Here is a 27,811-nt window from a genome sequence, read left to right as displayed (position 1 = left end):
TATTAATCGTCTGTGTTTAGGCTTTGTAGCAAGCCCTCTCCCAAACTTCAGCACTTATTTCTATATTTACATCGTTGCACCAGGCCAATCTTCTACACTCTGAAGATTCCTCAGAATCTCACAAACATATCATAAACTACAGATACTTGACCACGACCTTTTTTTTAAGTTTAGTTTATTTTGTTTTGGTCATTTACATTTTAAGATGTTTGCATATACACACTGTATGTATACACACAGGTATATATAGGTATATAGGTATATATATATATATATATATATATATATATATATATATATATATATATATATATATATATATATATATATATATATAAGAAAACGTTGCATAATTCAGGCAGTTTCATATGAAGATAATTTATATTAGTGTTCTATATTTATCTATTATTTTAGATTTATAATTTTTTTAAATTTGTAAATTGAGCTACTTTTTTTTAGTTCATCATCCAGGCGGTTCCATAGTTTCACCCCTTCGACACTGATACACTGACATTTTTTTTGTTCTTGGCCATTTCTGCTCAAAAGTGCCATGCCCCTTAGGTTGTGCCTGCTTCCCTCACCTGGAACAACTCCAGGATATGTCAATGTCAATGTCAATTTTATTTATAAAGCACATTTAAAAACGACCGAGGTCGACCAAAGTGCTGTACAGCATACAAGAAAATAAAACAATATCAAAAGAAAAACACAGTACACAGTGTAGAAACAATAAAATCACTAACATACTAAAATGATCAATAAAATAGTAATAAAAAATAGACAATAGAGAATAGACGACAATGAACAGACACATAAAGTGCACAATCACTTCACACAGATGTAGGGAACTAATTTGTCACACACTAAAAGCCAAAGAAAATAAATAAGTTTTCAAAGAAGACTTAAAAACCACTAGGGTCTGAGCAGATCTAACATTTAGTGGCACATTTAGGATACACCTTCCGAATAGTTTACAATCATTTTGTCTAAAACTGATAGAGATGGTAGCTGGTTTGAATTTCCCTTATTTTTAAATCCAAAACTTGACAGGTATGAACCCTAGTGATGCCTCCTGCGCACATGCTCGCGGCCGCTCTTCGGGAATGACGTCATGTTTTCTAAAGGCTGATTTATGGTTCCGCGTTACACCGACGCAGAGCGTACGGCGTAGGGTACCGCGGCGACGCGCACGCTACGCCGTAACCCTACGGCGTACGCTCTGCGTCGATGTAACGCAGAACCATAATTCAGGCTTTAATGCGCAGCCTGGAACATCCGGGTCCCGCCGCGGAGGGAAGCTAGAGCTGTCAGGCTGCCAGAGGAGAGGCTGCCTGGGCAGACGTTCACTTTCCCCCTGGCTTGGCCGCACAAAGCTTCGCCCCCTCTCCCCCCCCCTTAAAAAAAAAAACGAAAAAAAAAAAAGCAACCCCAACATAAGAAGTTCGAGTAATCTGTGAGAATGTAACATCACGGATGTGCTGAAAGAGGGAGTTTCTCTGCACCGAGCTCTGAGGGACGCCTGCTCAGCTAACGGGGCTATCCGCTTCAGTTACCATCTCCTCGCTGTAAACCCGGACGGTTGGGTCCTGTCCCTCGTTGCAGATTGTGTTGCCTGTGAGCTGGTGTTTCTGGGGGTTTGGTAAGTGGTTTATTTTTCCTATGTAGCTCGGTGAGCCCGCTAAGGGCAGCTATGGCTAGGTTAGCACACCGATAACACAGCGAGGCCGACGGCAACAACACGGGAGGACAGGCCTGTCAAAGTTATAGCTGCCAGGGACAAGGGTCAAGGCTGGGGGGTTATCTGAGCACCGGGCTGGGCTTAAACACTTGACTTTCTCATTTAGAGCCTCCCAGGATGTGATTGAGCAGCGGGGAAGATGTAAACAATCCCATTTCCACCATAGCGTTGGTTTAGGATTTGAATAAACTGTGTTTTCATAGTGGATGTGGAGAATCTAGTCGATCAACTGCGTTAAATTGTTAAGAAATGCACGAGTTTTAGAGGTGTTTTTGATATGTGATGTTTTGTATCTCGAAGACTTGAGGTTAAACTTGAACAGGGCGTTTCAACTTGATCAACACCATCAGCGTTCCTAATAAGTAGCCAGAATGTGTACACAGGTCTACTATTTTTAGACCTGAGCAGGAGCCTGAACCCAGCTCTAAGATGCTCATCTAATGCCATACGTTTAACACATTTGATTTGTAAGGCCAAATGTTCTCTTTCGATTCTGTTTTTTATTTTTTGTTAGGCAAGGCGAGGCAAATTTATTTATATAGCACAATTCAATACAAGGTAATTCAAAGTGCTTTACATTGACATTAAAAGCAGCAAGACATAATTAGACAGTAAATAACAAATAAGATTGAAAAAATTAAGAATAAGATGATAAGAAAAGAAGTAAAATAATAAAAAGCACAAGCTGTTAAAAATAAGGGCAGTAGAGTACAGCAGGTAAGTTTAATTTAGGAGTACGCTTGAGTAAACAGTAATGTTTTTAGTGAAGAGAAAATCCGAAGTGCTCAGGGAATTGTTCAGAAAAAATCTTGAAGGTGCTCTTTGGTGTTGGGGAAAAAAACAATATCTTGTCAAAAAAAGGGAGTCCAAGGCACTCTTCTTGTGGAAAAATATTAAAAAGCCTTTATTGAAACATGGCTAATACGTTTAAAAACATGGGAGCAGAGACCACACAATCTGGTCTCTGCTCCCATGTTTTTAAACTTATTAGCCATGTTTCAATAAAGGCTTTTTAATATTTTTCCACAAGAAGAGTGCCTTGGACTCCCTTTTTTGACAAGTAATGTTTTTAGCCCTGATTTAAAGGAGCTGACAGTTGGAGCAGACCTCAGGTCTACAGGAAGTTTGTTTCACCGGTGAGGAGCAGAATAACTGAACGCTGCCTCACCTTGATTGGTTCTGGTTCTTGGGACACACAACAAACCAGATCCAGATGAACCTCAGGGGTCTGGGAGCTTCATAGGAACTAACAGATCAACCATGTATTTTGGTCCAAGACCATTCAGGTCTTTGTAGACCAGCAGTAAGATTTTAAACTCTATCTTTTGACTAACTGGAAGCCAGTGTAGTGATTTCATGATCGGTGTAATATGGTCCAGTTTTCTGGTGTTTGTAAGGATGTAGAATCTTTGCTAGTAAAATATTATTGTGACGAAAATTTTAACTTTATGTTCATAGTTTATTTGTTAGGAATAAGTATTTCTCCAAAACTGCACCGGGTGACAGAACCTTCTCTTAGTTTCTCAATACAGAAGATTACAGTGTCTTCATTTCAGAACTGTACTTTGTCCCTGTACACTTGTGTCTGGCAATACAGGAATACCAATTTATATTCTTCATATCAGATGGTGGCTTGTTTCAATGAACAATTATGTTCTTTGTTAACTACAATATTTTAATGAATTTAAATGTTTATTCAATTTGAACTCACTGTTAGGACGTTTCTATGCTTGCAGATATTCTATTTGTTGTGTGACTGATATTACTGTCTGTGCTGCACAGCAGATCAACCATCCTGTTTGTTGTGTGCAAATGTGACCGGCATAGAATGAAAGATCCCAGTGATTTGTCAGTCACAGGTCAAGTCTGTTAATATTGGAAATAACCAAAGCATTTTCTTTTTTTTTGTAGAGAAAACAACTTAGATGTATTCTTTGTATACCAGGATCAAATACCAAGCATTGGCTTGGAGTTTTTTCAAATGACTAACTTTGATAAAATTGCCTAAATGCTACAATTTCTCATCACTGCATTTGTCTTTGAATTTGTGTTACAGGTTGTTAAAGGGACAAAATGGGTGCATTTCTGGATAAACCAAAGATGGAGAAATACAATTCCCGTGGTGCGGGTAACAACCTGAGGTTTGGGCTTAGCAGCATGCAGGGTTGGCGGGTCGAGATGGAAGATGCACACACAGCAGTAATTGGTCTCCCTCATAGTCTCGACCTCTGGTCCTTCTTTGCTGTTTATGATGGGCATGCCGGCTCTCAGGTGGCCAAGTACTGCTGTGAGCACTTGCTGGAGCACATCACCAGCAACCCAGACTTCCAGAGTGCTCTGCAGGAAGACACCTCCGTTGAGAGCGTCAAGACTGGGATCCGCACAGGATTCTTGCAGATTGATGAACACATGCGAACCATCTCTGAGAAGAAGCATGGTGTGGACCGCAGTGGCTCCACTGCAGTAGGGGTTATGCTTTCTCCAAGCCATATCTACTTTATCAACTGTGGTGATTCACGGGGGCTTCTAAGCAGGGCCGGAGCTGTACACTTCTTCACGCAAGATCACAAACCAAGCAACCCGCTGGAGAAGGAAAGGATCCAGAACGCCGGTGGCTCAGTCATGATCCAGCGAGTTAATGGGTCTCTGGCCGTGTCTAGAGCTTTGGGAGATTTTGACTACAAGTGTGTGCATGGAAAAGGGCCGACAGAGCAGCTTGTTTCTCCAGAGCCTGAAGTTTATGCAATAGAGAGATGTGAGGGGGAAGATGAATTCATTATATTAGCTTGTGATGGCATCTGGGATGTTATGGCCAATGAGGAACTGTGTGACTTTGTCAGGTCAAGACTAGAAGTTACAGATGATCTTGAAAAAGTCAGCAATGAAATTGTTGACACCTGCTTGTACAAGGTATGACATGTTCACAGAACTTATGCTGACATATTTTTGTTCTGTTTGGTGTAATCATTGATTTAATCCTTTATTTGTTCTTTATTTTCCCCCAGGGAAGCCGAGATAATATGAGTGTTGTGTTAATCTGCTTTCCTGGGGCCCCAAAAGTATCTCCAGAAGCAGTAAAGAGGGAGGCTGAGCTGGACAAATACCTGGAGGCCAGAGTAGAAGGTAGGGGAAGATTAATTCATTTTTTGTCAGAGGAAAACATTTTTCTTTTAATTAACAACTTAGATAATGGGAAAAACAACTGTGCAGATGCTTATAGTATATGCAACATCTCTGTGTATGAGAACAGCAACCATCAACATTTGCAGACATGGATAAATTTGTTGGTATACTTGAGGAAAAACCCACAGTGGTCACTAGGGCTGGGCGATTTGACCTCAAATCAATATCACGATAAATTGGGCAGTTTTACCTCGATAATGATAAATGCAAGATAACCCCCCCCCCCTTTTTCACCCCCCCAAAATTAAATAAAGAAAAGCACATTAGGCCCCAAATGGGCCCCTTGATCATGTGTGTGGGTGTGTGTGTCAGTGTGTGTGTGTGTGTAACTTAGGTTACCTCTGCTATGCATTCATGGAACGCTTGAAGCTGAAACTCAGACCTTAGCCGGCAACAAAAACGCCACAGACCAAGCAGCACATATACCATCTCCTCCATGTTCTACATCTTTAGTGTTGTTTTCTTCTTCTTCCTTTGTGTCACACAATCAAGTACCTCACAGCAGCCTCGCTCCAACCCCGCCTACTTCTGCTCCGGGTACTGGGTTGTTATGGAATAGAAAACTAGGCTAAGTTGAGTCGAGCCGTGTAGGTACTAGTGGAAAAGCGCCATTAGGTTACCTCCGCTACGCATTCATGGAACGCTTGAAGCTGAAACTCAGACCTTAGCCGGCTATAAAAAAATCTATTTTCTGATTGGCTGATAGGTCAGTAACTCTGGACAGCTGCTCTGAGCTGCTCGCTCACAGTAGCGTACCGTGACTCGTTTGTAGGATAGGTTGTTGGAGTTACTGTTACTGTTACTTCTCAGCGTGAGAGTGTGTGAACTTGTTGAAATGCGTGAGTCTCACACTAGACAGCCTTGTTATGTCAGCTGCTTCTTCGTTTGAACCATCAACCATTTTCTTGGGTTTCCCTTCTCGTTCAGACTGGATGGGTGATGTCATGTGATTACACACACGCTGTACACCGTCTTAATGGGGAATGAAAATAGCTCACAGTCAAAATGGGAAAAAAAATATGTTTCTTTTCTTTTTTTCTTTTTTCAAAACAAAGAATTTACCTACATGCGAAAATTGATGTCGGTCATTGCAGTGAATGTTGATAATGGTACATTTTTAGTTTATCGCCCAGGCCTAGTGGTCACTGAAATAACCCGAAACTGACACAAGTAATTGATAATAAGATCACAATAGCTTGTTAAACTAATAGGTGCTCTGTAATTGTCAAAAAGGGAACCTTCAGTCTTACAGTCAGTCTGACTATTTAAAAAGATGAAAAAAAGTAACTACTTTTTGGTACATCATGGACAACATGGACCTGAGAAATCAAAGGAGTGGTTTGACTGAGCAGATCAGAAAGAAAATTATAGACAAGCATGTTAAAGGTAAAGACAAGAAGACTATTTTCAAGCAGCTTGATATTCCTGTGACTACAGATGTAAATTTCATTTAGAAGTTTAGCATTCACAGGACTGTAGCCAACCTCCCTGGATGTGGACAGAAGAGGAAAATTGATGACAAATTGAAGGAATGGATAATGTGAAAGATAAACAAAGAGTCCAGAACAATTTCCAAAGAAATTCAAGCTGAACTCCAAGGTCAAGGTATTTGAGTGTGAGATTTCACCATCTATCACTGCTTAAACCAAAGTGAACAATGAAGTAGGACTCCTGTTAAAAGCAAAGAATAAAAAAAACAGACCGGAAATGCATCTGAAGATAATCTTTTGGGAGAATGTCCTTTTTACAGATGAGGAAAAACTGGAGTCACACCAGCTTTGTGGTGCAAAAATAAAGCATAAAAAAAAAAATCGTACTAAAGCTATGTTTGTTGTGCTGTGTCTGACACAATGATAATAGGGTGAAATGTGCCGCCCAGTGTCAGAAACCTCAGTTGCAGTCGTAGTTCATGGGTCATCCAACAAGGAAATGACTCAAAACGCACAGTTAAAAACACTCAGGAATGACTAAGAACAAAACATAGGACGATTCTGAAGTGGCCTTCCATCAGACCTCATACAAGTCCATTGAACATCTGTGTAATGCTAAAACATGCAGTCTTGACAAGAAATCCTTCAAACCCGAGACAGCTGGATCAGTGTGCTCATGTGGAGTGGACCAAAATACCTGTTGACGGGTGCAAAAGTCTCATTGAGAGATGCAGAATTCACTGCAGTAGTGATGGCCTTGAAAGATTTTATAAAAAAATATTCATTTTAGAATACCAAATTTGTGAAGTCCAGTTTCATCAGTTTAAAAAAAAAATAAAATAAAATACTGTTGAATCAGAATTCACAACCAATGTTTGATTTTCATTTGTCATTTTTCAGTAAATTATTATTTTTATTTTAGTCGTGTTCAAGTTATTTCAGTGACCATTCTGGATTTTTCTTTCTTTATTGGAGGGGTACCAACACATTTATTTATTTGTGTAAATTAACCCTGGTTAATGTTTTTAATTTTTCAACCAATGCTTTATGTTTTAAATTGCAATTAAAATTACGTACTTGATGCCCATAAATTGTAAAATAAATCTGTCCGTCTCAATAGAGATCCTCAAAAAGCAAGGTGATGAAGGTGTCCCAGAATTGGTCCATGTTATGCGGACATTAGCATCTGAGAGCATACCGAATCTTCCTCCAGGTGGAGAGCTGGCAAGCAAGTAAGTTTTGTTTCTGATTAGAATGGATGATCTCATGATACTGGCAAACTAATACTAACATGAATCTTTTTTGTGCTTTTAAACCTTCTCTTCTGCTCAGGCGAAGTGTTATTGAAGCGGTGTATAACAAACTTAACCCATACCGAAGTGATGACACAGTAAGTATCCACCTAGTTTTTAATGATTTGTGGCTAGATTTATTTTTGATATGCATGGTTTGAACGTGTGACAAGCAAAATATACTAATCTTGTTCATGCTATTTTTATAGAGAAAGATAACATGTTGGCATTAAAATGTTTTATAAAGTGGGGGGGAAAGGACTAGTTAAACTTTCAGCCTAATTGTGTTGGAAGTTTTAACTTCATTCATATTATGAACTCGTGAGTAACATCTAGAACTTATTTTCTCATGTTATTGTTTTATTTTATCTCTATTTATTTATTTTTTATATATATATATATATGTGTGTGTGTGTGTATGTATGTGTGTGTATGTATATATATATATATATATATATATATATATATAATACTTGTGCATTTCTTAATATATATGAATCACTATAGGTTTATTACTTCTATCCACTGATCTTCATCTCTGTGGAAAGCCACTGATGAGTGGACTGAGAGGAAAATAACCTTTTTATAGTATGCATAAAAAGAAAACGGAGGAAATTACGTGAACCCATTTGACTTTTTATTGACATGTATTTAGCTTTGACGAACATGTAGTATTTACTGGTGGATAGAAATGTAAATGTAAAACTCCAACTTCAAAAAGCTGTAACAATGTATAAAATATAAATAGAATGCAATTTGCATATTTTGTTCACAATATACGGTATGTCAAAGAAACATGCCAAATATTTAAAATGAAGAAATTCATCTTCTCAAGGAAAATATAAGGTCATTTTAAATATGATGCTAACAACATACTCAAAACTAGGAACAAGGTGATGTTTACAACTGTAAGATCACCTCTTCTTTAAACAGCAGGTCATATACATCGGGGAGTTGGGGAAACCTATTGTTGGAGTTTTGAGTGAGCAACGCTGTCCCATTCTTGTCTTACAAGATTCTAGCTGCTCCACAATCCTGGGTTGACTTCATAATATTTTTTGATTAATGATGATCCAAATGTTTTTAGTTGGTGAAAAGTTTGGATGGTAGGCAAGCCAGATCAGCATATGCACTCTCTACTGTAACGGATTGAGGCCTTCCCTGAAAAAGACATCTGAATGGGAGCCTATGTTGCTCTATAGCCTGTATGTATCTCAGCTGTGATGTTTCCCTCAGATGTGTGAGGTGTCTCTTCCATAAGCACTGATAAACTCCCATACATTCAGAGCTGCAGGCATTTGAACTAAGCATTGATTTAAAAAGTCAGAAGGTTCCTTTCCTCTTTAGTTTGGCAGACACAGCATCCATGGTTTCCAAAAATATCAAATTTTGATTTAACTGACCCCTGAACAATTTTCTACTTGGCTTCTGTATATTTTAAATGAACTGTGACCCAGAAAAGATGGGCATTAGATCATGTTCACATAACTTCTTTTTTCGTCTATAGTAAAGCTTTAAGGGCCTTTTACGTTCAACATTTGCTCCATCCATTTCCATATCATTGGGGCAGTATTGAATCAATTGTTAAACTACGCAGGAGAAAACAGCAAAGAAGAACATTTTGGGAAAATTATGTTTAGTTAATTTTGTGTATGGATAATAGAAAGGAGCTCTTTTATATTTCAGCATTTATTCACTGGTTTGTTTGCGCTGCTGTTTTTTGTTTCCTCTGACTCAGAATTAGTCTAAAACACTCTCGTTAAAAGACGCAAATTGTTTGATATCAGCATTTGACTCATCACAGCCTTTGGTTGATGTGTTGCTTAACATTCACACAAAATACTTAGAGGTATGAGGGGCAGTGAAGGAAGTGTATGGAACGGGGAGAGATATGAAAGTATGACTCACATTGAATGTAACTTCTGTATTATTCATCACTTAAGGAAATGTATGCATCTATTTTGAACCAGTGACACGTGTTCGCCCCAGCCGTTACCTCTGCCAGCCTAATATGTACTGCGTTGGTTCAATGTGGGCCATCGACAGGGAAGCTAAATTGCTCCTATATGCTCCTTTATGAGTATCCTAGAGTTTTTGTGGGATCACATTATATGCTCTGGTGCTGTATGATGCACTGCCTAAAGTCTTGCAGGATCAGTGCTGAATGTGATGGCATTTGCTAAAAAAACAAGATGCACTATTGAAGCGAGGGAGAAGTCTGATTAATGCTCTATGTTTCAAAGCTTATGGATGTAACAAATACTTCGAATTTTCACAAAGTTGTGACACAAAAATATATATCAAGGATTTTTTTGATCTGTAAATTTATTTCTGTTTTGAATCAATGTTCTTTGAAAGTTTTGGGGTAGAAACCTGTGAGCGCCTTGTTTTAATCTTAACTGTCCTGCCATTTACTACCATAGCTGTGCTCATCCTGCAAAAGCTGGTGTTGCTTTGGCGTTTCTGTAATGTTATTTGTCATGGTCAAAATAGGCATCCATGAAGGTGTGATCTCACTATAGGTGATCAATAATGGGCAGGTCAGTGCACCTCTTAGCTATCAAAAACATCAGTGAGCAGAAATAAACTTGCCAAAGAGGGCCCAACTGCACCCACATGTTTGGAGTGGTCTGCATTTCTTATTGTGTGTAGCTGATTTTTGCTAGCCTGATAGACGGCCTTTGCACGCAGTTGCCGAGCGCTAGGACCAATCAGAGCAATGGAGGCTTCTGAGTGCTGCCTTTTCAGTTGGATTAATGAGTTTAGTTTCAAATCCATGTGGGAATTACATGATAATCTGCTCACCATGTCTTGTCCTTTTTGATTTTGTTTATATATATGTGTGTATATATATATACACACACACAGTGGGTATGGAAAGTATTCAGACCTCTTTAAATGTTTCCCTATTTGTTTCATTGCACCCATTTGCTGTGAAAAAAAAAATGGAATATCACATGATCATAAGTATTCAGACCCTTTGCTCAGTATTGAGTAGGGCTGTTCGATTTTGCCCAAAAATAAAATCTCGATTTTTTTTTTCTCTCAAAATCCAATTTTCGATTACGATTACGATTATTTTGTGAATTGACAAAAGGCAAAGAAATGATTTCAAATATGCTGTTTTTTTATTGAACATTTGCCCCATTGGGCTTTAAGTGCAAACTTTGCTCTTATTAAACCAAAAATGAATGAATAAAGTGCAAAACTCTGTAAAATAAGTTGAAAAAAAGTTTTAAAAAATATAATAAAATATAAAGTTTTATCTCTGAAAAAAAAATCAGCAAATCAGCACTTGCAAACATACAGTAAGTTATATTTCCAATTAAATAAAACAAGACATTTTCTAATTAAACGAAACTGGGTCTTTGCATGCTAAATAATAATGCAACCCATGAAGGAGGTAGAGGTGTGTAATGTCAGTCATTACATTTGCTATTCACATTTGCAAGTTTTTTGCAAGGAACACGAGCCGGTCTACCGCATCTGTCTTGAGGGATGCCCGGTGGCATGTTACAACGCCCCCTCCTACACTAAAGAGCCTCTCCGATGGGGCACTTGTCGCAGGTATTGAGAGGTATTTCCATCAATCATTAATATGGTATCAATCATTAACATGTGTGCAGACAAGGTAAAAAAAAACATTTTTAAAAAGTGAAAAATCGATTTTACGATTTTCTCGTTTTAACATCGTTCTAATTACATAATCGCGATTACGATTTAAAATCGATTAATCGAACAGCCCTAGTATTGAGTAGAAACACCTTTTGATTACAGCCCTGAGTCTTCATGGGAATGATGCAACAAGTTTTTCACACCTGGATTTGGGGATCCTCTGTCATTCTTCCTTGGAGATCCTCTCCAGTTCTGTCAGGTTGGATGGTGAATGTTTGCAGACAGTCATTTTCAAATTTCTCCAGAGATGCTCAATTGGGTGTAGGTCAGGTATATATTCTTGACCGGCTGGGCCAGTCAAGAATACTCACAGAGTTGTTCTGAAGCCACTCCTTTGTTATTTTAGCTGTGTGCTTAGGGTCGTTGTCTTGTTGGAAGGTGAACCTTCGGCCAACCTGAGGTCCTGAGCACTCTGGAAGAGGATTTCTGCCAGGATATCTCTGTACATGGCCGCATTCATCTTTCCTTCATTTGCAACCAATCGTCCTGTCCCTGCAGCTGAAAAACACCCCTATAGCATGATGCTGCCACCACCATGTTTCACTGTTGGGGTTGTACTGGGCAGGTGATGAGCAGTGCCTGCTTTTCTCCACACATACCGTTTAGGATTAACGCCAAAAAGTTAAATCTTGATGTCATCAGACCAGAGAATCTTATTTCTCGTATAGTCTGGGAGTCATTCATGTGTTTTTTGGGAAACTCTATGCAGGCTATGTCTTGCATAGAGGAAAGGCTTCCGTCGGGCCACTCTGCCATAAAGCACAGAGTGATAGAGGGCTGCAGTGATAGTTGACTTTGAGCTCCAGAGATGCAGTAGGGAGATGGGATAACGATCCCCAACCACAGTGATCTTTGGGTTCTTCTTTACCTCAGTTTGTCTGTACGGCCAGGTCTAGGAAGAGTTCTGATCGTCCCAAACTTCTTCCATTTAAGGATTATGGAGGCCACTGTGCTCTAAGGAACCTTGAGTGCTGCAGATATTCTTTTGTAACCATGGACAGATCTGTGCCTTGCCACAATTCTGTCTCTGAGCTCCTTGGGCAGTTCCTTCGACCTAATGATTCTCATTTGCTCCGACATGCACTGTGAGCTGTAAGGTCTTATATAGACAGGTGTGTGCCTTTCCTAATCAAGTCCAATCAGTTTAATTAAACTGATCTGAACTCCAATGAAGGAGCAGAACCATCTCAAGGAGGATCAGAAGAAATGGACAGCGTGTGAGTTAAATGTGTCACAGTAAAGGGTCTGAATACTTATGACCATGTGATATTTCAGTTTTTCTTTTTTAATAAATTAGCAAAAATGTTTGTTTATTTCTGTTTTTTTCTGTCAAAATGGGGTGCTGAGTGTACATTAATGAGGAATAAAATGAACTTTTTTGATCTTAGCAAATGGCTGCAATGAAACAAAGAAGGAAACATTTACATTTTTCTTACCCACTTTATGTATGTGTGTATGAAAAAGGGGGGATAGGTCAAATATAATGTTCCTTTTGACTTTTAAAGTTAACTTCTCCTTGTATATGGTTGAAATCTTTTCTCAGGCCTCAGGATTGCTTGTAGCCTCCATTGTTTAATGTAAAGTTGATTCACAAGTCTGAGCCTGCTTGTGTTTTATTTTTTCAAAATTGATTAGATTCTCAAATGCGTTCCTTTGTCTGACTTCCTGCAAACTCAATGTGTCGTGTACACACGATGTTGATCTGCCCTGGCTGAATTTCAAAATATACCTAGCGTGTATCTTTATTGGAGTAAAGTGTGGATGGTCGGTAGGAAACGTCGCTTCTGAAATTTGCCATGGCGTTTCACTCTCACTGACTTGGGTTAAGGATATCTGTTTAGTTTTTTGGGTTTTTTTCATGGTGGAACTAGTCTTTTAGTCAGTTATACTCTCATTCTTGGTCTGAAACTCATTTTTAAATACTCTCCATTGTATTTAAATCATTTTTGGTGATCATGTGTCTTATAAAACTTTTCTTAGATTCTTTTCTGGTTCTTTCCCTTGAGGTCATTATATCTTATAATTCTTCAGAAACAAAATAAGTTACCATTTTATTGGCTCTGCAGCTTACAAAGATTAGTGAGTGAGAACACTGAACCTTGCACTGTTTATTTAAAAGGGAAATATCCTCATTGAAACTGGATGTCCACCTAATGAACAAATATCAGAGTAGTCAGGTTGAGCTCTACTCATCATTTTGCAATATTTGACTTTAATAATACAATTATATTCAAAGTTCAATGGCTAAGCCTTATGAAGAAGGATATGTCCACTTGCGAAAAACCTTATCGGCCCACAATGGACTCCATGAACACAAAACAGAGGGAGAGGTCAATTTATGGAGTTTTAGTTTTCTGATGGACGTCGGTTTGATGTAAAAGAGTATAATTTAGTTAACTATAAAAAATGGAAACGCATAGTCGAAACATAGAAATACTGACGATTTTTTAACTCAGCTGAATATATGTTTCTTTGTGTGTAATCTTTGACTAACCTTCTTGAACGTTTTTTTTTTCTTTTTTTTCCTGTTTCTCTGAGGAAAGTGATATCTGAACTTGAAATAATTAGTGTGTGCAGTAACTGCCTGTACCCTTTTTTCTTTTAGTACTTCATGGCAGTTTTGACCTGTTATAGCCCACAAAAAAGATTTAGTAGTATAGTAAAGAAGGTGTAGCGCAGTGGTTGGATCATGTGAGCAGTTTTTTTTTTAAATTGCCACACTTCACAACAATAATATATCAGAAAAACAACAAGAGACTTGGTTTCTCTTGCTGTGTTTGTCGTCCCACAGGCTTATTACTGCTGTTCAACAAATCTCTCTAGACATCAGCATCACACAAATACACATTCAGTAGTTTTTTGATTTGCGTAAAACACTAGTCAGCAGGCTTTGGTGGTAATACTAATAACACCTAGTCTTGTTATTTTATCATAATTTAAAAGATCAAATTTATTTTTTGAGTTCCTTTTATTATGAAAACTAACATTTCTTTTTATATATAAAAAAAAAGCCCAATTGGTCAACATCATGATAATGTACAAAAAGTAAAATTACACAATGTGCAAAACAAAATGACCTTTCAAGCAACAATCAATATTTAATGGGACCTCTTTCACAACTAAGCACATTTTTAAGTCTTTTTAAGGAAACTGTCCAACACAGATATTGTCTGTGATATTAATTAGGATTTATTCTATTTAGGTTTAAGAGAGCCAGGTTTTTGTATGAAAGATAGGAGATAGATCTATCCTTACACTGATTTTTCTACAGAACTAGAGGTTGCTCTTTAAATTTATCAGCCGGTAAGAAGTGAGAATTATTTGGCCATATCATGATTAAATTGTATGAATGATGAGAGGTAATCTGGTAAATTTATTATGAAAGTTTATATTTTATGAATTACTGTAGAATTTACAGTATCATCGAAGATATGACTATTCACCCTCGGGAGACTTTTATCAGAAATCAGTTTGTATCATAGATCCTGAAACCTGTGCAGCTCTTGGAGAACGTATGGAAGTATAACCAGAGTCTGAAGGGTTTTTCCTTCCTTTCGTCTCTCATTAAGGACTCAGCATCCACAGACGACATGTGGTAACACAACCTCCTACCACTAACACAGCATAGAGTTTACAAACCACCATCCTCTCAAGACCCACAGCAGCTCAGCTCAGCAGTCTCTCTCCGTCACTGAGCTTTTGGTTTCAAAGAAGGGAATTTCATGGGAGGAGGAAGAGGAAGAGGAGGAGGAGGAGGAGGAGGAGGAGGAGTTGTTGCATGCACGTAAACCTGGGATAGTGCGGCACCAGTCCACTCTGGAGTTCAGGATCCTCACCGTCATGTCCCCCCTTTATGTTCACCCTCCTTAATATTCTCCTCTAAACTAATCCACAACAAGTGAGTCCACAAATTTTTCTTTTTGTCAAATAATCGGCTTAAGTAGTAATTCTTTTCCTGTTTTTTTTCTTTTTTTTTCTTTTTTGTTGTTGCTGTAATTAATTCGATTTACATTTCCTTGTGTGTGTTTGTATATTTCTGTTTTTTGTGAAGTGCAATTGTCCTGTACAAACAGCCTGTATTTAATGCAGCTTGATTTTAAGTTAAAAAAAATGAAAGAAATGGAAAAAAGAGAACCTTTTATGCACTATCTGCCTTTTCCTGCTCTTCTGGAATTCTAACAATAACTTTTCAGTGAATATTACTGCTTGTCCACCAGGCACAATGTCTCTGCGCGTTTACTTTTCTTTATGTCTTCACAGTCAGTCTATGCTCCTTTCAGAAACGGGTAAATTGTATAGTTGACAGCACAGTAAGCTCTCTATATCAAACAATTAAACCTAATTATTTTTTTCCCAGTTCCTTTTTTTAATTGTATTTTACGTTTGTTACTGGTTTTCTGTAAATGCTCCAATAATAATGGCAATTTGTAAGTATGAAGTGGAAAAATCTTTTTTTTTTCTTTATTTCCCATTTTTACAAGCTATTTGAGTCCCATGTTAATATGTTTGTCTCTGCGATTAGATACTTGCAAGCATGTGTGGGTGTTTTGTGTAAGTATCAGTGGAAAGCAGATCTGTTTGTGCAACACTGAATTCAATTTACAAAAGGTGATGCAAACAAACCATGCTGGAGTTAAAGGGAATCGCCCTCCCTATACTTACCATTGTTTTCCCCGTATATATAGATATATTTAATTAGCCTTCCATATTGGTTTGCTTTACGACTCACTTGAAACACGTTTGGGTAAGGAAATGTAAACTTACTGTTATTCTGTTAGAAAATTAAATTAACCTGAGTTGACAGTTAGTTGAATTAAAGAATCGTGTACAATGACTTGCAGCTAGTCGGGCAGTGATTAGCTTTTACATCTATTGTGTCATATTTAAATTTCAAAATGTACAGTACAAGGATACCACTTTAGGTGCCATGTGGGTGTTGTTTCTCTTTTTTGAAATCATGACATTTTCAGCTTTATGACACCCTATGCCAATTTTCTTTAACAGATTTCATTTTTTTTGTATGTACTGCAAATAGATTTTAAGTTCTGCATTTGATGATTTGACATGAAAAGATTAAGCACTGAATATTTTTTTGACAAAAATTTCACATTAATATCCTGAATTAGTTGAAACTATAGGCTTCGACACTTTTTTCCTTTTTTAAAAAAAAAACCCAACAAACATGATCTTTATGTGAACTTTAAATTAAGAACAAATGTGCTAACTACAAGGAGTTTTCATGGTTGTTGAGCACCTTTTTATTCCCATCAGGTTTCCTTTCACTTAATACTCTCCCTCGCCGCACTTCAAACCCCAGCAGCTGCTTCAGTGTCTGACCTGTGGGTTATTTTTTTAAATTTAATTTCCCCCCATAGAAAAGATTATCACTGAAAACCTGTATTTAACAAACACAATAGATGTTTTTTTTAATTATTATTATTTTGAAAAGAAATGGTTTTATGAGATTTATTTCTCCCTTTTATTTGTTTTACATTGTTATAAAATGTGGGTGTGTGTGTGTGTCTATTACTTTTTTCTTCTTTTTTTTTGATTAATAAATAACATCACTTGATTTAGTTTTTTTGCTGTGGAAAAAACGTGATTCGGGTTTGTTCGGAGAAGTTGTAGTTAAAATTTTATGTTTTGAGAAATGCGTTTCCCTCTAATCACTTTTTAGCTGTTTCATTTATTCAACATAAAAATAAGATACTAAGTATATGATTAAGTTCTCACAAAGACAATCCTAAGTATTTTACTGAATTACATGTGTAGCTTGTTAAATCTTAATTAAAAAAAAAAAAAACGAAAATAAAAAACCAACATACAAAGAAAAGACAAGATTAAAAACAGCCTAACTTGGAATGTAATCCTAAAATAGCTGCTTTCTAATATGCTTTTGTGGCAAAGATGCCAAAGATCCCTCATATTTGGAAAATAGTCGGAGAGATTAATATGCTGTAATCCTGAAAACGATCAATTTAAACTAATGTTATTTAGAATTTTTTTGTTTTCTGGCTTGTAAAGGTGCTCTGTGGGGTTGTTTTTGACTAGAGGTTGCATAGTGGAGAAATATTTTGATGGAGAGGTCCTTTATCAGCATACACAAAGATACACATGCAACTTGCTTTGCTGACTGCAGGGGGCACAAGTATGGATATGGACAGGTGTTGTCCTGGTTACATAGCCATGAGTGCTGAAGTACCGTTAAACTGAGACTGGAAGATGTCCCAGTTCCTGCTTTAAAAAGAAACAAAAGACACCTGTGAACATTTTTCATGATTTTCTTTTTGTCTTTTTTGGGGTTGGGGGGGTTGATGGGCATTAAAGCAACAAACATTTTGGTTAGAAATGTTGAATGTAACTGTTATTATAGTAAAGACACCACAGAATACCTTTAACAAGCCAGCCTACAAACCATGAACATCAGTAACTTGCTTAAGTGTTTGCTGTCTTCAGGCTGGGAACATGTACTCCCGGTTTTTTACTCGTCAAGATGAACCATAATGTTTATAAATTCCCAACTTCTGGTTTAAGAATCACAGTATTCTGTTTCTTTTACAGCACTTTATTTATACATACTTTTCTCATGTAAAACACTTCAAGTCATTTTATTCACTGTGCTTAAAAAAAGAAAACTATTGTAATCATGTTTTTCTTGTCATCTTTAGTTGAGTAGGAATTTATTTTGCTCTGCAGAACTTGTATTTCAGTGAATCAAGTGATTGTCCTAACTTTCTTTTTTGGCATTAAGCTGCTCGCTGCAAAGCTGGTATGAATGTCACTGGGAACAGCATTTCCTGTTGTAATTTTGGATCACGTAACCCTAACCTCTCTCGGTGAAGTACCCGATTTTACAATACACTTATTCCAGAGAATCAGAATTGTCAAAATAATCATTGTGATGCTCGATGTTCTTTAAACTGAAATGTTAGCAAATGCAGACAGTGGGTTTGCTGTAATTTATTCTAATATGGGTCTTCTATTGAAATTGTGTTTTATAATAACAATACTGCATAGCTCATCCTTGATAGCTTATTTTCTAAACTTTAACGAAGAATGATTCCAGGCTTATATTTAGTTTCCCATTAACTGAAATACCTCAGACTTTATAGGAAGTGCTTATTTCATTAGGTACTTGACTATAAAGCTGTTTCTTATAGTTTCGTCCCTACAAACTATATTTTAACAAAGATTTATTTGAAGGCCTTAAGGTTATCCTCAATGAAGTGTTTGACTTAGTCGTGTGGAAAAGAAAACAGTTTCACTCCTAAGGTATTAAGCATAAAAATACAGTAAATCATTTGATCCTTACTAAGTCTTGAAATTAACCATAAGATCAAATGAACAACATGAGGCAAGATGTATGATATCACCATTGTGTATTTAACATAAACCAAGCCAAGCTGTAGAAGCAGTATGTGAAAAGCTTAAGTACACCCAGTAATTCAGTTTGTGAAAGCACCTTTTAGATGAAATAACTAATTGTTTTCTATATCATGTCATCAGTTTCACACATTGTTTTAGAGGAATGTTTGGGCCACTTCACTCCACTAGGACAAATGGCGTCACATTTGCCTCTTGAATAATTGGGAAACAGAGAAGTTCATGATTGACTCCGTGACTACAAGGTACCCATGGCTGCAGAACACGGCCAAATCAGCATTCCTCCACCACCGTGCTTAACAGTTGGTATGAGGTCTTACTGCTATTATGGAAGGTATTTTTCTGACATCTGGTGTATCTGTCCAAAGGAAGATGCATAAATCAATACATACTTGGTTTGTTTGGATGAAAATTTGCAAACTTAAGCCATGCTGTTGATCTTGAGATTTTTGCAGTTTCTCTGAGGATTGCTCTGTCAGACCTTTCAGTGACCTTGCACTTCAGCAAACTCGGCAACTCTCTTGAATGTTTTCCACCTGAATAATGAACTTAAATGGTTTGGAAATTACCTTATAACCCTTCCCTGAGAGATTGGCAGCAACAGTTGCTTCTTTGAGATTATTATTGATGTCTTCTCTCTTAGGCATTGTGTTACATGCATTTGAATGCTTCAGATCAGGAAATGGTCAGAATTTGCTCGTTGATCAAATGCATTTGGTTTGCAGATACTGGCTGCTACTTTTATTTCATATTGTAAAAGTAAGGCTGCTGTTAGTTTTTTTCCCACACACTGCTTCTTTAATTTGGCTAAAGTTTTTGATAAATAATAAGAGGTTATTCAGGAAGGGATAGCAAATTACAGCTAACTTTATGAATTAGGAGTTCTCAGAAGTTCCCATTTATCTACCCTATGACTTCATACACTATCCCTGATCATTAACCAAACTGTTTTCTCCTACTTGTTCACTTGTAAGATGCTCATTTATTTCAAATCTGCAATTGTATAGAGAGTTCAGGATTGTAGAAATGTAAATTGTTTCAGGCGAATTCACCTGTCTGCCACAAGATTAACAGTCTGCCTGATAACATCCTCACTCATTCAGCCAGTGAACATGTGGTGTCTGGGATCGGGACATTAGCAGAGGATCCTTTGGGTGCTGTGAACTATATTGGGAGCTGAGGAATTTTAAAGATGGGTCAGTGTCTTGACCCCCCTGCCATGTTCCTCAAGCTGATCCTGAGCACTTTTTAGACATCCAGAAAGACCATTGTTCTGTGTCAAAGAGCACCATTGCCAGATGCAGGCGTGCTCAGACAAAAGTAATATTTAGGTGGGTGGTACATACCAAAGTAACATCCACATAAATGCCAGGGCCCAAAGTTTCCCAAAAGAAACATTGTGTTAACAACAGAATAATAAATGTTCCTCACTTGACACGTTTGTGGTTTTATTGTTGTGGATGATGTGGTTAAGTGTGGCTAAATGACTAGAGTCATATGCACTGATCATCTGTATAATCAGCCTTTTTTTTCTAGAAAATTGTTAATGTAGATAAAAGATTATAAAGTTACCTAGACTTACCCTTGGTTGCCTGAAAAGCATCCTGTATATTCTTGTACGAAGGACTACCTAGAAGAAGTTGAAGAGATTTTACATGCTTGCGCCCTCATGTACATATTGATGTACCTCAGTTGTGGCGTGTACTGTGTGACCCCTAGCAGTGGTGGTTTATTTGTCCCCTTGCAGGGTGACCTGAGCCTCACTCTGCTGACCTTATTCAGCTCATAAATAAGCTCACCGATTTGCCTTACCCAATCTCATGTTGCCCTGTAAAGTAAACTACTTGCCCAACAAAACACTATTAGTACTAATGCTGCTGGCATTATGCTGAAATCAATTGAAAACTTTGTCTATTTTAAGGTACTTAAGTTATTGACAGTGACTTTGTCATGAGGTACAACTTTTTCCCCACTCATGTCACCGTATATAATCTCTGTCTTGAAAGCTTATTTAATTTCCACTGCAAATGATGTCATGCGTTTTAACAAATGCGAGTGTTTTGACATGGTAACCTTGTAAGCATTCAAAATGTGCACACACATATTGTCTGCTCTATTTATAATTACATTCAAGAATAGCTTTAGAGTGCTGTAGTTAAATATTGTCAGTGTTGATTCAAATGCTTCTCGGAGGCCTCTGTGAGTGATTTTTCAAAGTTCAATAACGGCTTATTTTGTATTATGTTCTTGCTCCAAAAGAATGGCAGAAGAAAAGAGAAATGTTTAAGGAAGAAAAAGAAAAAAAAAAAAAGCTTTGTTCCCTAAACTAAATTGTACTATTTGTGTTGTCGATTGAACAAATTGCATTCCTTGCTTGTGAATAGATGCATTTTTCTCCCTGGTCTTTAAAATTTCTCCCTTTCCTTCCTTTCTTTCTTTTTTTTTTTTTTTTTTTTTTTTTAGCCATTGAAGTTTGAATAAAATTTCTAGTTTGCAGAATGTATTACTAAATAAATGGGTTGTCATCTTGTACCTCTCATTTCATCACTTTTTATCTTCTTCAAGTGAAACTTTCAGTGTGACAGGTAGACTAGTTTTACAAGGCTGGATTCAGTTACAACAGTTGTGCAATCCTGAATAGAAGACCATGCATAATAATCCGAGCACACGGTTGATAGTATTTCTCGGTATAAGAACTTGCTTTGCACCATCCTGGCACCTTGAATACGAGGAGGGAAAGGAAAGTGTTTTCTCATCAAGATGTTAGTATTGGGGGATCATTTCCTTCAGAACAGTGGTACATGTAACAAGACTCTGGGCTCTTAAAAATCATCTGGTACTTTAAAAATATATACTATATATATATTTTATTCATTTTTTGGCAGGAGTAAATGATGCTAAACTCTACCCTTGTGATATATTTTTAGTCTCAGAGGATAACTGTCTCATAGTTTGGGAAATACAGTTACCAAACCTTTTCTTGTGAGCAGCCCCAGGATCTCTCTAAAGGGGTGTATCCTGGTCCGGCTATCAGAGCTGTGTTTTCCTCCCTGTCTTTTCTGCTAGTGTGTGGTGAGCGTTTGTAAGGGGCTGGAGCTCAGGAGGGGTCAGGATAGTCTACGGCCACTGGGATTAAGAACCATGGGAGGGATTACTTTAAATGTCAACATTAATGTCATGAGCTCGGCCAGAGGGTCAAATGTTCAAATGGTGCTCAGTGGCAAGCAGTTAAAGATCGAGTACAATTTGGATTGTTTTGGTCTCTGTGATGAGTTTGCTTTTAGGCTGAAATAAATTATTTTCTGCCCATGAAGTTGACGAATTCTCTATTTATTGTTAATGCGATTTGATAAAAATGAAATACAATACTTACATTTTACTTTGATTTATTAAACTATTTAATAGGAAAGTTGCATTATTTTTTACTTCAAATTGGCCTCTGCACTAATGTCTAACTGATTAATGGAAAAAAAAAACTATCCTGAGATAGCAGCCAGCTAGCCAGAGGGGGGCAGTATTAATAACCACAAGTAATTAGAAACGCTATCAGAAGCAATCATTGTGGAAATTAGATCACTGAAAACTTTAAGAAAAAAAGCTTTGCATATTCAGTAGTTCAATTATAAAAAAAAAAAAAAAAAAAAAAGATGACCATGATGTTAGCCATGATGTTCTGATATAAAATATATCCCAGTGCTGTGACAGATTTGTAATCCCTATCCAGACTGGTTGATCGATAGCCATCATCACTTATAGTTCATGTCAATACTGATAACTCATCAACTATAGATTCTTGATGGGAAATCTACCTCTTTGTTGTTTGGGAACATTTTTTTTTTTAAGTTAGTATTGTATTTCAATTAATATCGAAATAAAAGCCCGCCAAACACAGAGACACAGAATCAGAACCAGTATCCAAAACAAGCTTGCTTGTAAAGTGCATACATACCTCTCTGAGGCATTTGAATGTTACAAACATAATAAATGCGACTCATTAGATCTCAGGCCACCTGTGCACCCATAATGAATCATGCTGCCCTCATATTCCTCTACATCAAAAAAGAGGCCGCGTCGGCAGAGGCTATCATCAGATGGAGCTGGCTCGTCATCTGCCTGCCATTGTTGAGCGCATGTCATGCTCTGCTTCTCATGGCGGAAAAACCCATTTGAGCTTGACTAATGCAGCCATGCAGACGCAGCAGTAAGAGGTGGGGGTGGAAGGGCACACTGCTTACTCTGTGTGGATGGTCTCTACGCTGAGGTCACTGAGCTCCACATTTGCTAATATGCTTTACAGTGCACCAGGAGCCATGTTTTTTTTTCTTTCTTTTTTTCAGGGTTGCGAGAAAAAAATGAATTTTTTGAGCAAGAGAAGTAATGTGATTGATACATTTTCATGGACAAGGTATTTCTTGATTCAGATCTAATCCAGCCATATTTTCCGTGTAAAGCGGCTTCTTATCCCCACCTGTCATGATTTCCCTCCATTTTCTCTTTCTTTGAGTGCTCTTGTTGCCCGAGGTCAGTTTGTCATAGAGAACACAAGCTTTTCTCACTTGGACGCAGTGATTCAATGATTTGGTGTGTACAAACAATAATATCAAGCAGAGTTGACATATACCCTCCTCCCTCACACCCTCCTCCTCTTCTACACACACAGAATATGTCCCTTCTGTTACTGCTTCTCACACTGGTCGGGATTAAGTGCACCCCCGTGTGAGATGGGTTACACAAGCTGCTGCCCTGGGAATCCCTGTCCAGCTCATTATCCTGCACCCCTGAGACACAGCTCATTGTAAATTAGGACATCAAATGATGCAGGCTCGTTAAAGAGCCACAGATTTGCTCATTAGCATCAGCACCTTTGCTTGTTAGAGCCTGTATCAGCATTCTCTCACACCGCCACGCTACATCCCGTCATTCCATCGCACTGACTGGAAGATTTAGGATTAATGTCAGTTCTAGCCAGCGGGTCAGTGCTGGTGAGGTTCAGATATGGCACTGATTGATCAGTGGTGGCGGGAAGCTGTGGAAGTTGTTGACAGCTGCCTACTATGCCCAACACTCTTCCATATTTCATTGTGCAGGAGGGGAAACGAGAAACAAACTAACAAAAAAAAAGCTCTCAGAATAACTCTTGTCTGGCAAGTGGCTGACTAGCTGTTTGTCTGCTACAGGGGATTTGCAAAATAAATTAAACATCTTTCATTACAATATCTTGGACTTTGTCCCAGTGTTACTCTGTTTTTCCTTTCCTTTCCAAAATCATTTTTGCTGTTTTTAAGATAATGAACTTACATGTATGCATGCACTTTAACCCATTGATGCCTGTTGTTGCATATTTGATGCATTCCTGTCTGAGACCCCTGCACCACCCCAAGAATCAAAACTATTAAAAAAAAAAAAGGAAAAAAAAGTAAAGACAATACATAGAAAAAAAAAATTCAATATATTGATATACAGTACAGACCAAAAGTTTGGACACATTTCCCTATTTGTTTGAATGAGAAAGTGTGTCCAAACCTTTGGTCTGTACTGTAGATACAAAAAATATACAAATGAGCAAACTGTTAAAGACCGAATTAGGAGTGCTTTTAATTTCAATAAGTAATAAACACAGAAAATGTGTAACTTTCTTTGTATCATTTCATCAGGCATCAAGTTAAGGCAGACCTTTATTAATAGGTCACTTTAAAGCCATGGTCACCTCTCTGACCATCTGAATCAATTGTTCATGAAACACGTGGGCAATTGTTTAGTTCTTAATTCAAGCATTTGCATAAGTGCCGTAAGCTCAGCTCCCAACATGCACTTGGTGGTGCTTACACATCACCAACATGTTTGTGCCCGTCATGCTTAATAAATACTACATTATGGTGAGTAATTGTGTTCATTATAAAAGTACCTCTAGTTTACCATCAATCCTTTATTTTCAGAATCTGTATAATATTGATCTTGTTTGGGAATCTTCATATTGTGCTTAATCCTTAATAATTTAAGAGTATAGTTTCTCTTGTAAGTGTCCCCAGTTTGAAGTGCAGCACCGAAGCATCAGAGCGATCCTGTGCACGGATCTGTCGTTTTTCTATCCACGCTTCATCCCAGGGAGACCTGGAACCTGTCTCAGTGAAAGACTGCAAGAGCACAGCAATGCAGGATTTATGGTTGATTCACAATTTACAGGTTTTGGACTGTGGCTGGAGTATCTGGAGAACCTGTGCAGAAACAGATTCTAACAAAGATACCTTCACCCTCTTCTGCTGGCAACGGTGCCAACAACCGCTCCACCATATTTCAGTTTATGTGTTGATCTCTTGAAGTTGGTCCTTAATGTACAGAGATTTATGCTTTAATTTAAATGGATAGACCATTTTAGTCTCGATATACATGATGAGATGTAAGAAGATGGATAACTTGTTCACAACATGGACTGTATAAAAAGGTTTACCAGTAAATGTTGAGACTGAAACACTTGGTCATATGAAAAAGAAGGACACTTTGACAGGTGTAAGGTTTTTATGCACCAGGGTCTAATAAAAAGTAATCTTCTTCATCCTTATGAGATCATAAAACTGAACAAATGTGACATCAGCTGTTGAATGTACACCAGATTGGACCACATACTTTTTCAGTGCAAAAAACAATGTCCAAATGTAGAAGCAGTGAATGGAAAACATGATCTCTGTGTCCACTTAACTTAAAAAGGTAAGTAGCATCTGGGTGCTGCTGATCAAGTATTTGATTAATATATCATCAGCAAATGTTATCACCACTGGAAAAACGGTATATTTTTGGCCATCAGCTGGGTTTCAGGATTCAGGTGTGTGTTAACATCTTGCCACAAAGGAAGTACATTGGCAGCGACATCAGAGAAGCAATTGCTGCTGCTTATTGATCTGGTGAGGTTTATAAGACCATTTACAAAGAATTTTGAGTCTAACTTTTTCACAAATCAAGGTTCTTTATTCAGACTTCAACCCCAGTTGAAATGCTGTGGTATGACCTTAAAAAACTGTGGATCATTAATTGTCTGCAAGCTGAAATGTTTTTTTTGAAAGAAAGAAAGAAAGAAAGAAAGAAAGAAAGAAAGAAAGAAAGAAAGAAAGAAAGAAAGAAAGAAAGAAAGAAAGAAAGAAAGAAAGAAAGAAAGAAAGAAAGAAAGAAAGAAAGAAAGAAAGAAAGAAAGAAAGAAAGAAAGAAAGAAAGAAAGAAAGAAAGAAAGAAAGAAAGAAAGAAAGAAAGAAAGAAAGAAAGAAAGAAAGAAAGAAAAGGGGGTGGGGTGCATATTATACCAAAACAATGTGAGAGACTGATAATGCCATCAAAAAAAGAAGGTTACTTTAAGTTGCTACGGGTTAATCTGCAAGTTACTGAATCCCGGGGTGTGCTAAAGTTTTTACTTATTGCTTCGGCATTTTGGATTTGGAGACTTAAAAAAAAAAGAACATGCAACACCTTAAATATCTAAATAAAGACGGGCTATTTTCTTTATCAAATGACTATAAGAGCTGACTCGGACATGAGTAAGATACTAAACTTGTACATGTTTTCAAGTGTAGTTTCATAATTAACATGTGCTGTTGAAGCTAAACATTTTATCGCTTTTATTGCTGTCTTCTATCGATCCATACCAGCATTTTTCTTTATTGAACCATTTGCTGTGGAAATATTTTAATTCAAGTCATAGTAAATGGTTTTTGTTATCCTAACTGTAGGTTTTGCTTGCATGCTTGCTCGCCTCTCATTGGACTGCTGTGACATGGAGATGTTTATGAATGAATGAGGGTTTCTGTGGACCCTCAACCACTATTGGATTTCAAAAAATAATATCAAAAGGTGTTGCTTTCTCTTTCATGCTGGTCTTTTTTTATCTTCTCTGCATGCTGTCTGACATCTAGAAGCATGCAGCCAGATTAAGCCATTCCTCTTGAATGCTCTCTTTTTACTTAATCTCTATCTGCACACTCCACCTCATCTTCATCCCACTCTTCTCCCTCCATCAGGACCCAGAAATCGTCTTCTTCCGTGGTTTCAGCTAAAACAAGAACTAATCCAAGGAAATCAAGAGAGCATTTGTTGCTCCATATCTGTAATTGTGAGCTGTATCATTTATAGTTTACATCTACATATACATACTCAAACATTTGACTTCACATACATCAATTGATACCTGTTGTAGTTATCACATCATTCCAAGCATTTGCTTTGGTACTGATATAAACAGGTTTTGATACTTTGCAGGGATACGTCTGACCATAGTAGTATAAAGTATACAAGGTGAAGGAGTTTTAAGCAAAGAGGATGCTCCAAATAGATGCATCAGTGGCAGTATTATATATCTGCAGCCTCAGAAAAATTGTAAAACATTATTAATAAAGGCTTGCAATAGGTCTTAATGTATCAATGTATCAAGATAGATTCATTCTTGATAAGAAGGAACAGCAAAAAAGCTTAAAATAGTTGATCAAAATGTTCATCATTTTTGGTGGTCATACACCTAAGGTGAACATGAAAACAGTGACTTAACTTTAACATGCACTTGGTTATTTGCTATAGTCTAGTGAAGCATTTTCTTCCTTGAAAATTAGAGAATCAACAATTTATTTTACACGTTTAAGCAGATGCACTTTCAGCTTCTGAAGTTGCACTTTTGGAATTTTCAGATGAGGATTTTTCTGTGAATTTTTAAAATCACATTGCCATGGTTTTAAAGCCAAAATGGTTTTCTTAAAGGTGTCTGGACCCTTAATGTCTTTAAACTCTAAACCTCATCTGAAATTCTTTCTCTGAGTTTTGTTTTTAGTTATAGCACTTGCATTGTCAATTTTATCACTTAAACTCCAATGTAAAGAATTTAAAGAAAACGATGGTGCTATGCTAAATTGCTGGTTTCTATGGTGAATCTCTCCTCCTGTCCTGAATGACCAGAGGTCATGTAACCAGCCTTTTGATCAGCACTTTAGCACAAAGGTCAACCTGGAACTGAAATGTAATTTACTGTATATGTTCAAGCTGTGACCTATCCTCACAGGATTGATGAGATCAATTCTTGTTTGTGAAATACATAACTGTTCTGTATGAAATATGTGCTCACAAATAAAAGTCTAAGA

At 37.3% G+C, this 27,811-nt stretch overlaps 1 protein-coding gene across 2 annotated transcripts; it reads left to right on the top strand.

Moving 5' to 3' along the window:
• Positions 1–1,369: 1,369 nt before the first annotated feature.
• On the top strand, positions 1,370–27,811 carry ppm1aa (protein phosphatase, Mg2+/Mn2+ dependent, 1Aa). 2 transcript variants are annotated; one of them, XM_061744113.1, is made up of 6 exons: positions 1,370–1,639; positions 3,795–4,648; positions 4,744–4,861; positions 7,472–7,583; positions 7,684–7,741; positions 26,705–27,811. In XM_061744113.1, exons 2-6 carry the CDS (start codon positions 3,812–3,814, stop codon positions 26,738–26,740), a joined length of 1,161 nt encoding a protein of 386 aa, XP_061600097.1. In that variant the 5' UTR covers positions 1,370–1,639; positions 3,795–3,811; the 3' UTR covers positions 26,741–27,811. The 2 variants fall into 2 exon arrangements, with proteins under 2 accessions (XP_061600097.1, XP_061600098.1); XM_061744114.1 differs by lacking the exon at positions 26,705–27,811 and adding an exon at positions 14,888–16,890.

This window comes from Cololabis saira, chromosome 16 (assembly GCF_033807715.1).
Source record: "Cololabis saira isolate AMF1-May2022 chromosome 16, fColSai1.1, whole genome shotgun sequence".
Classification (NCBI taxonomy): domain Eukaryota; kingdom Metazoa; phylum Chordata; class Actinopteri; order Beloniformes; family Belonidae; genus Cololabis; species Cololabis saira.
This window is presented reverse-complemented; position numbering and strand designations above follow the sequence as displayed.

Coding starts and splice junctions, on each gene's coding strand:
- ppm1aa (XM_061744113.1), top strand. CDS start 3,812: ATGGGTGCATTTCTGGATAAACCAAAGATGGAGAAATACAATTCCCGT. Junction 7,584..7,683: donor GGTGGAGAGCTGGCAAGCAA/GTAAGTTTTGTT, acceptor TCTTCTGCTCAG/GCGAAGTGTTATTGAAGCGG. Junction 7,742..26,704: donor CATACCGAAGTGATGACACA/GTAAGTATCCAC, acceptor TCCCTCCATCAG/GACCCAGAAATCGTCTTCTT.